This window comes from Orycteropus afer, unplaced genomic scaffold (genome assembly GCF_000298275.1).
Source record: "Orycteropus afer afer isolate SDZICR_OR568_19922 unplaced genomic scaffold, OryAfe1.0 scaffold00857, whole genome shotgun sequence".
NCBI lineage: Eukaryota > Metazoa > Chordata > Mammalia > Tubulidentata > Orycteropodidae > Orycteropus > Orycteropus afer.
In genome coordinates this window covers 577,467-588,478 of record NW_006922444.1, presented here as the reverse complement: position 1 = coordinate 588,478, position 11,012 = coordinate 577,467, and the positions used below count along the sequence as shown (strand labels likewise).

Sequence of the window (11,012 nt, the reverse complement as noted above, 5' to 3'; positions counted from 1 at the left end):
GGCCTTTCAGTTAGCAGATGAGTGTTCCACCATTGTGCCACTAGGGCTCCCAAGAATATTCCTACCCATCCACCATATATTGTCCCAGTGATGTTAAAGAAATGCCTGTGCTTATCTGGATTTTGGTTGGATTAAAAACCACCTAAACCACCTCTTTTTATAGAAACACTTGCTGTTGTTAGCTGCAGTCAAGGCCTCCAACTCATGGTGACCCATGTACAATAGACAAAAACACTGTCAGTTCCTGTGCCATCTCCATGAAAGGCTGTGAATCAGACAACAGTGATCTGCAGGATTTTCATTAGTGGAGTTCTGGAAGTAGATCACCAGCCTTTCTTCCAAGTCTGTGTGAGTCTGGCAGATCTGCTGAAACTGTTCAACATCATAGCAGAACCCAAGCCTCCCCTGACAGAGAGATTGTGGTAATTGGCCAGGAATCAAACCAGGGTTTCCTGCGTGGAAGGCAAGCATTCTACCACTGAAGCCACCACTATCCTCTCTAGAAACCTACACCCTCCAAAGTAGCTAATTCTTCCAACTTGCTGAAGATAATGATGGTCAGTGAGATAAGAATTAAAGGACAACTATTAAATGTCAGGAGACGGAAGGGGCACACAGATGTAAGAAATACTGGAGAGAAGACCCCTAGGCTGATTGGGAAGCTGTTTCCTTTTCCTTCTTTTCCTCTCTGTTTTCGAGATGACAGATGGAGCTTCTGCATGTGACAAGGCTGATGGAGACCTTTTCAGAGTATAATACTTTGCCCAAGAGCACAGACTGCAGTAATAAAAGTTATCTCCTATGTAGCACTTAGTCTGCCAAGCTCTGCCCTAACTGCTTTACATAGATGACGTTATTTAGTCCTCACATCGTCCTCATGAGGTGTATTATTGTTTTTATCTTTATTTTGCAGAAGAGGAAAACAAGACATGCATTTAATAACTTATGGAAGTATAAAAAAAAAAAAAAAAAACCACACTGCCGTGGAGTCAGATCCAACTCACAGCAACCCCTCCTTGGGTGTCCGAGGCGATATACCCAACTAATAAGTGGAAGATGTGAGGATTGAACACAGGCAGTCTGACTCTAAATTCTGTGAGCTCCATCATTACACTACATTGTCACTTATTCACTCCTGGGTTTGAATATTTCCTCAGACATTGATTGGTCATGTTAATGACAACCTCTCAAGGCCTCTATTTCCTCATCTATAAAATAAAGATAGGAGTAGTGCTATACCCTCGGGAGCCTCTGGGTGGTGCAAACACTTAAGAGCTCAGCTGCTAACTGACAGAGTGCACCCAGAGGTGCCTTGGAAGGAAGGCCTGATGACCTATTTCCAAAATCTCAGCCACTGAAATCCTTGTGGATCACAGTTCTACTCTGGCACACACAGCGTCTCCGTGAGTTGGAATTGACTCAATGGCAGCTGGTCCCCCTCAGGTCCCAGAAAGGAGTAAATGAAACAATACATGTCAAATGTTTGAACAGAGCCAGGCATGTAATAAACTTTCGGTAAATGACATCTCTGATTATCACTATCATCCACAACATGGGCAACAAATTCTTCGTATGGCTTACGGAGCCAAGGATTTAAGTGTAAGCAGGTACTGATATAGGTATAAATTCTTACAAAAAGGTGCCTGAATACTCACACTCATTCAAAACACAAGATGTTGGACAAAATGTTATCAATATTGAGTGATATCTCATGTAGTCAAATAATGAATATATATACCAAAAAATAAAAGTGCTAAGTTGATTCATCTATTTGGTCCAACTTTGTGGAAGTAAAAAAAAAAAAAATTGTAAAAAAAAAAAAAAAAGAAGAAGAACTAGCATAAAGGAAGTCTCCTATTTAACTTAACATGAGAAAGAAAGTTATTTTATGTAAATTAATGATATTTTCACTAGTAGATGACTGCTTCACTGTTGTGTCATTAGGGATCCCAAGAATATTCCCATCCACCCACTCTATGTTCTTCTAGTGATATTAAAGAAATTCCTGAGACCTCCAGTAAGATGGCAGAATAGGCAGACAAGCTCCACAGACCCCCTTCAACAAAGAGGAACCAATTGACAGAGATACAGAACATAATCCTGGAGTCCTAAGCTTTGAAAGAAACTATACAGAAGTGGATTAGGCACCAACTAGTTGAAAAACCTGATGAAAAGTGAATGCAGAGACCATCAGAGCAGTGGACTGTCAGCTACTCTGAGGGGACCAACAGCCTGAATATTTCCAAGTGGTGTTGAGACCTGAGAATTGACCTAAATATCAGCCCTGGTGACCAAGGGCTGCAGGGACGACTGCACTAGTGGCCTATGACAAGGAAGGGAAACAGCAAGGAGGGAGACAATCCAATTGAAATTAACAATCCAATTGAAAAATGGGCAGAAGACATAAATAGACACTTCACCAAGGAGGATATTCAGACAGCCAGCAAATACATGAAGAGATGATCACAATCATTGGCCATCAGAGAGATGCAAATCAAAACAACAATGAGACACCATCTCACCCCAGCTCTGATAGAAAGGTTCAATGAGACAGAAAATAACAAATGCTGGTGGGGATGTGGAGAGATTGGGACTCTCATACACTGCTGGTGGGACTGTGAAGTGATACAACCACTGTGGAAAGCATTTTGGCGATTCCTTAGAAAGCTGGAATTGGAGATATCATTTGACCCAGCAATCCCATTAGTAGGTATATATCCTAGAGAGGTGAAAACCAGGATAGGAACAGATATATACACACCCATGTTCATCACAGCACTATTTACAATAGCAAGAAGATGGAAACAACCTACGTACTGGAGTGGATGACCAAACTATGGTACATACACATAATGGAATGCTATGCAGCACTAAAGAATAATGTAGAGTCTGCAAAACACCACATAACATGGATGAACTTGGAGGACATTTTGCTGAGGGAAATAAGTCAGCCACAGAAGGACAAATATAGTATTAGTTCATTATTGTAAAAAGTCAAGGAAAGGTTTATATATGGAAGGAAACTTTGTTGGCTACTTGCCAGGGGTGGGAGGGGAGGGAAGGGAAAAAAAAAAAAAAAAAAAATGCATTAACCCATGCCACTTTAGTTTTGTATATTTCACTGTACATAAATTATATTTCAATAAAATGCATTAAAAAAAGAAAGAAATTCCTATGTTTATCTGGATTTTGATTGGATTAAAAACTTCCTCTGCAGTTTTTTAGTTGCATTTAAGTTAATTTTTAAAAGTATACTATGGAAAACTTACATTAACTGGATCTGAAGACACTGACAAGGCACCAGGATTTTGTTTTGTTTTGTTTTCCAACCATACATCATGGAATAGAAGACATGGAAGAGTTCTTAAAGGGCTATGTAAGCCAGCTTCAAGCATATCATCCCAAATTGGACCGTTTCACGTGATTAAACTTCTAAATGAGTTTCTAATTGTTTTTCACAGGGAAGAAAAGCACAGATTGGACAAATGCTACTGATTACGGAATTTCATCTGAACTGAAGATTCTCAGAGTGCTTCTAGGTGAAAACCCAAAAGGAGGTCATACTTTTACAGGTAGCTGGAAATTCATTGTATCATCCTGCTTGAATAATTTCAAGGATCTGCCTATGAGGCAGAGGTTAAAGGTGTCCCAAATATCCAACTTTTCCAAACTGCTGTACTATTCCATAATCTCTTACATCACCTACTCCTCCCCTCAGTACTCTCCCTCCCACCTCAGGGTTCCGTATTTTGGTGTGATGTTTCATAGTACACACAAACAGCCAAAGTAATTACTCACTTGGTGGTGGAGGCTGGGGGGTTGGCAAGTCCCTATTCTGAGGGTAGGTCTGGAAGATTCTCCTCACTCATGTGGTTGGAGGGGCTGACAAACCCAAAATGGTGAGTCAGACAACAGGCTGCTGTCTCCAGTCCAGGGGTGAGATGAAAATGAAGCAAAAGCAGGATCAGAGCAAGAAAGAGAATTTTCCCAGAATATTCACACATATATATATTCAAGGAAACTAAGGGCTTGACTTGAATCACACCCTCCAGCAAGGTGGGACTCAAGATACATTCCACCTTAAATAGGCATAGAGGTAAGATTTACAATACATCACAAAGTGGAGGGCTATGTCTAGAAAGACCATGTTAAGCAATTCACTGCCCTGCATTTCCATTTTCCTGTTTTGCTGAAGAACTCTGACATTTCAGTTTGTATTTTCAAGTTGCCTTCATTTTAAAGATGGTGAACTTGAGAGCCAGGGGCAGCTGTCCAAAGTCACACTGTTGGTTCATGGAAGAGGTGCTACTGGGAGCCTGAGCACTTGCCAATCCAGCCTGTGTACTTTCTGATATAACCACCATCTTCTATGGCCTATGCCTCTGGCCAAAAACAGGCACTGGCACTAACATTAGGGAGAAAAGTCTCACAGAGGGGCACAGAAGATATAGCTGGCTTGTGAGCTCCACTTTAAGCTAGGAATACTCATCAGTACAGTCTCAGGGAAAAATCTTTCTCCAACCACTGAAAGGGTAATTTATAAGGTGAGAATGATAACATAGCGATTATAAGGGTTGGGTTAGTATTACAACCAACATGTCTTATTTTTCTCAGTTCGAACTCTGATATCAAGTATAAAATAGAATTTTAGATATATTAATCAAAATTCAGCTGGGAGAAAAATGAACTGAGAGTCATTACAGAGAGTCAAACCAAAGTTATTTTGTGGTGTTTTTGCATAGGAAGTTGATAGAAATTTTGAAATTAATGGACACGATATCAACAATGAAGGAAAACTTACTTTACGGTCTATTCAAAGGACTTGAATAATGTACAGTTTTATCTTCTTCCTTGGAAAATTTTTCTAGGAAATCTGAATGGTTGGAAATTTCTGAAATACAAATTGAGTATTTGGATTCTGCCTATGTTGCAACCACTATAGTAACTAACTCAGCTGCAGCTGGTCTATGTCCTTTTCCCCACTTTGCTCGTCATCTAGAGTGAGGATGATGAGGAGACTGCGGAAAAGAGCTCTGTCCCCTAGATGACCCCAGCTCTCGTGCCTTGATGTCAGATCTCTTGATTGAAGTCACTAGATATATGACCCAACCAGATTGAGATCCCCATAATCCCATTGTCTTTCATGCCCTAGTACTGGCACAAGTTGAAAGTGTCTTCCCTGAGTATCTGAAGCTGAGAGTCACCTCTGAAAGGATCCAACTCTCTCCTCCCCACAAGCTGGAGGAAGTTGACCCTGGACCAGTGATTTACATATCATAATCCTATGAGTCTCTGTCTCAGAGGACAGCAACTCAGCTGAGTGTGGTCCAGGGCCAGGGTAGGGTAATATGGAGAAGTGGACAAAATTCATCACAAGTGCTGGACCTGTGGTCCCCAGTGTTGCAACCTTCCAGCATCACACTTTATGTTACTCTCCAAATACCGTCAACAGCTCAACTTTCTATCTTAGATGCCCATACAAAATACCCCTCTCCAGATTTCTGCTCCAAGTTTCTCCTTTTGAAAAAACTACTTACCTTTTACCTATGTACCTCGGTTTCCTCATCTGTGAAATGGAGCTAAAAGTAGTACCTATCTCATAAGGCCATTATGAGGATAAAATAAGATAATATGTATATAATACTTAGACCAGTGCCTGGCACTTGATCATTGCTATATACGTATTTGCTAGTACTAATACCATAATTGCCATCATCATTAACATCATCAGTGTTACTATTCTCTAACCATATGAATCTAGTCATCTCACCACCACTTCTCTGTGCCACTCCAGTCCCTCTCTTCATTCCCTTAAGCATAGCAGCCCTTGGCTGAATTACATCACCTGAGGATAACATGAAGGAAATACAGTAATGAAAAGGAATTCCTAAAATTTAATATCAGACACAGTGCCCCCTACCCCATCCATGAGTCACACCACAAAGAAAGGAGTCTCTGTGTCAGGTTTGCAACCCCTATTGGGGCTTGCTTCTGCTAGGGGCCCATCTCATCCTCTCTTCCCCCAATCCAGAGTATTAAGTGCCTGTCTCAAGCTCCTGGAAGCAAGTAAAAATCAGTTCACATCATTACAAATTTTCCACCCTGTGAGTCACCTTTTTGCTTTATCATACAGAACAGCTTAACTCTTCTTTGTCTCAACTTCTCTTCCTCAGAGAGACTCTGGCCCTTGCCTTTAGAGAAATCGAAGGGTAGCTAAAATGTTTTGCTAACAAAACAGTAGTACTCACTCTAAAGATGAATTTTGCTACAAATTTTATAATGTTGAAAGATTTCAATGTCATTTTTAAAGTGATATTTCCTAAATACCTTCAAACTGTTTCTCCTCATTTATTCTGACACCTTCTCCAGAACATACAGTGATCCTCTCCCCCTATCACTTTTCCAGCATCCTCTCTCTCAAATGATGCCTTCTAAGGCTTGGCTCCAGAGCTTAGCAGGCTACCCCACTGTGCCACTTGTTTCCAGGATGACCCATGCATTTGTTTATTTCCCCCCTCCAATTGGTCATTTATTACCCAGAATGTATATAAGGGAACTTTAAAAAATAACACCAGAGAACCCATTAACTTTTTGTTCAAATTGTGGAATATAAATCTGATTTGGACATTTGAAAGTTTATATAGAATAAACTTCGTATTTTAAAAAGAAGAGAATAGGAGCCTAGGGAAATTAATGAGAGATAGAAAAAAGGTTGAAATTGAGAGTTGGGACACATTTCACCAAAGTTACTTCACTTCTCTGGGTATCTGTGCATCCTCCCTCCAGAAGGAAGTGAGAATCTTTGAGCTGCACATTGGGCACATTACAGTTAAGGGATACGGAGGGTCAAATAGGAAAAAAAAAAAAAAGCAGGGCTCTTTCCATCATGGCACTGTCAATTTGTTGTTAGGTGCCGTCAGTCAGTTCCAACTCATAATAAGCCTACATACAACAGAATGAAACACTGTCTGGTCCTGCACAAACCTCAGAATCATTGTTATGTTTGAACCCACTTTTTGTGTCAATCAATCTTGTTGAGGGTCTTCTTCTTTTTTTGAGAGTGTGTTATTAAGGCTATTCAACTAATGATCATGTCAGAGACTACCTGGCATGCCCAATGGGCAATCTATATGAAGGTTAATCACCAACTTCATTAACTTCCTTTCTGTCCAACCTGTCTGTGTATCTTTATTAATTTCCTCACAACTGTAGAGGGAATCCAAAGACTCACTACTCTTGTCCTTCGGGAATCACTCCAGGTTCCACCCACCACTCAAATTTCTTGGCCATTTTGATGTCAGATATCTTTTCCATTGCCTTTCTGCCAGATGGAATTTCCTTTACTTTTGGTTTTCAAATCTGGTTTCCTATCTGGTTGCTATCTACTTTCATATTTTTGCATTGCTTCACCTTCTCTAGCCATTCTTGCCATCAATCTGGTACCAAACCCTAATCTACATGAAGCATCATGAAACTCTTTAGTAGAGGGGAGGAGGCTAGAGCCTTCAAACTCTGAAGAGAGCTACCCTCACTGAATCAGGAAAAAAAATAATAATCAGGATGAAAAGTTTAAATGACAGAAATTTGATTAAAAAAAAAAACTCCCTTTTCAAAATTTATTTTATGTTCTAGAAAATTACCTCCTTCTTATTCACCATCCTCTGTTTATGCCTCTTCAACGAAAGGATAAATAAGATATCCAATACACCTAATAGTGAAATTATATTAAATCATCACAAAATATATCATAAATAATCTTTTTGATAAATTAGACTTTTAATTTATTTTTAAGCTTTACAAGAAAAAAATTATTACTTGGGATCATGTCTGCTCAGTACTTGGATGGGAAAAAATGATGACAGCTACTTACCACCCACAAAGGAAGGAAGTTCCTACTTAAGCTTGTGTAATGAGAAGTAGTATACATAGAATAAGGAATCACATGTTTTCATCTTGCTCTGCCTACGGAGCTCCCAGCAATGTTGGGAAGGCGGTAGACATCTAGGGTGGTCACACCCATTCCGTTTAGATGGCTCCTGCCATAGACAGTTTCCCTCTCAGATTCAGTGTCATCTCTGCAGGTAGATTCCAGCAAATCACACAGCTCTCCAATCAGCTTCCCAGCTTGTCTTATCTGCTCTCTGATGTAGTATTTTCTGCCAACATTAACACAAACCTGAATCCAGGGGGGAATTTTCTGTTGCTGTGACAGCCATGGTTCTTTGTTCACCAGTCCTGCCCACCAGCACTCCAGTGAGAGGCTCCAGGCTTGCCAGTTCCAGCTGAGTTTCTTGCTGCCTCTGTCTGTGTACTGTGGACTAGTTCTCTTCCACAAAAACTCAATTAAATTCTCACCATCCAGTTGGCTACAACCACACCTTCTTCAAAAGATGGGAATCCACCCTTGAGAAGGTGGCCCACATTATAAGTTTTTTTCCTTCCTTGGATATTCTCTCTCAGCCTCAAGGTATCCTTTAGAGTTCTCTTTACTCATTTATAATCAATATTTGATACGATTAATAATTGAATGTAAATTTTCCCCTTTCAATTTACTGCATGGTCTGTCTCTTAAATGAATGGTGACTGACATGACGTAGAAAGTGCTTAATATAATGGAAGTCTTATAGGCCAGTAGCAAACATCCTTTTGACTATACAATCAACATTTAATGAATAAGAAAACTCATAAGAAATAAGTTACATTGAGGGCAGAGTAAAAAAATGAATACCATTAAAAATGATTTTTTCCCATAATCACCATTAACCAACATCATTATGTTACATAAGAAGACTATTTTAATATCAATCCAACATTCTAGATTCATACATTTTAGTTTCCATAAATGTTTCCAGTATCCAGGTAATCAATAAATATTTATTGAACTAGAATCAGTAAAGCATGGTGATGGAGTTTGGGATGAGAGACTATCTGGATTCAAGTCTTCTTAAAGTTTATGTTTCAATATACAGATAAAGAGGGTTGGAATACATTGGCTCTATTACTTCTACTTACAATCCTCAGTGATTCTGTTTAATCATCTGAAGTCACTTTTTTGCTCCATAGCTTCCTCATGGCAGTTTTAACCTCAGTATTTCTGAGGGTATAAATTAAGGGATTTAACATAGGGGCCACCATAGTATAAAAGACAGCCACAGCTTTATCTATGGGTAGAGTGGTCACTGGACGCAGATACACAAATATGCAGGGCACAAAGAATAAGATGACCACTGTGATGTGAGAGATACAGGTAGAGAGAGCTTTGCGCCTCCCCTCCAAACTATGGGTCCTTAGGGAGCGCAGGATGACCACATAGGATACCATCAAGAGGAGGAAGTTTAATAAGCAAATGAATCCACTGTTAGCAGCAACAAACAGACCAAGGGTATGAGTGTCCATGCAGACAAGTTTCAACAAAGGATATAAGTCACACATGAAGTGATCTATGACATTGGGACCACAGAAGGGCAGCCAGACTGTGAAGAGGATCTGAATAGTTGCATGGAGAAAGCCTCCAGTCCAAGCCACTCCCACCAGGAGAATGCACAGCCTATGGCTCATGATGGACGTGTAGTGCAAGGGTTTACAGATGGCCACATAGCGGTCATAGGCCATCACTGTCAACAGGATGATCTCAGTAGCACCAAAGATGTGTTCTGCATAGACTTGGGCCATACACCCATTAAAGGAAATTATTTTCTTCTCATGCAGGGAGTCCGCAATCAGTTTAGGAGCTGAAGAAGAAGAATAAATTGTGTCTATCAAAGAAAGCTGGGTCAAGAAGAAGTACATGGGGGAGCTCAGAGCCTGGCTGGTGGTAATAGTAACAACAATAAGTAGATTGCCTGAGAGTGTTATCATGTACAAAATCAAAAATACCACAAACACTACTTTCTGCAATGTTGGGTTCTGTGTAAGACCTATTAAAATGAATTCAGTCATATTCCTGTTATTCCCCATCTGTGTATTATTGGTGATAAAAACTCCAGGAAGGAATTTTTCACCTGGAAATAAAAAGAAAGGAAGAAAAGTTGAATGTAAAGTTTACCTTTTAAAATTACTTCGCTGTCTGTCTTCTGATTAAATCCTGACTGACATGATAGGGAAGGTGTTAATATACTGGAAACCTTAAGGGAAGGTGACAAGCATTATCCTTTTAACTATACAACCAACATTTAATGAACCAGAAAACTCATAAGAGGAATTACACTGAGGGCAGAGTGCCAAACAAATGAATACCATGAAATAAGAAGAATCAAACCGTCCAAAAGTCTGCCTTTTCACTGCCATTCTCAGATGGTTCCTTCTCATCTCTAGATTCTCTAGGAATAGATACCTCAAAACATCTCTTAGTTGACCATATTCCTCATTTATTACCCTGACATTAAAAAAAAAAAAAAATTCTTATGAAACTGAGAATACCCAGAAGAAAGGAATAGCATTTCCTAAAACCAGGGTACTCTTTGCAAATTTTCACTTGAATGTCAACATGGGGGAATAATATATTCATTAGAAGTAGTAATTTTAGAGACTAACAAGATGTAAAAGTACATATATATAATAACAGGAATTGAAAAGCACAAAAGAGTCTGTAAACCATAGTTTTAATTATGGAAATACACCCGCTCCTCACTTATTGACGTGATTACTTTCCAAAGACCAGGTCATTATGCAAAAGTTAGTATTATGTGAAAATGCAAAATGACTAAATCAGATCACAAAATGGAGAATGACTACGTCTTTACATAACTGCCAAATTACATCATTACATAGTTACCAAATTATATCATTACATAACTGCTAACCACTGAGACTTGTGGCCCAGTCAAGTTGACACATAACCTTAACTATCACAGCCAGTATTACTCTTGCCTCACACCTCAGCATTTGTTTCTGCCCGATGTACATCGTTAACGTGAAAAGTAGTCAGATAGTAGATTTTTTGCTATTATTGTAAATGTGATATGTCAAATAACAAGATAGTTGATAAATGAGGAGTAGATGTATAAGTAAAA

General features: G+C 39.4%; 1 protein-coding gene across 1 annotated transcript; it reads right to left on the bottom strand.

The window, feature by feature from the left end:
- Window positions 1–9,030: 9,030 nt before the first annotated feature.
- On the bottom strand, window positions 9,031–9,963 carry LOC103212138 (olfactory receptor 4C12). Its single transcript, XM_007958137.2, has one exon. It carries the CDS (start codon window positions 9,955–9,957, stop codon window positions 9,031–9,033), a length of 927 nt encoding a protein of 308 aa, XP_007956328.1. The 5' UTR covers window positions 9,958–9,963.
- Between the last annotated feature and the right edge of the window lie 1,049 nt (window positions 9,964–11,012).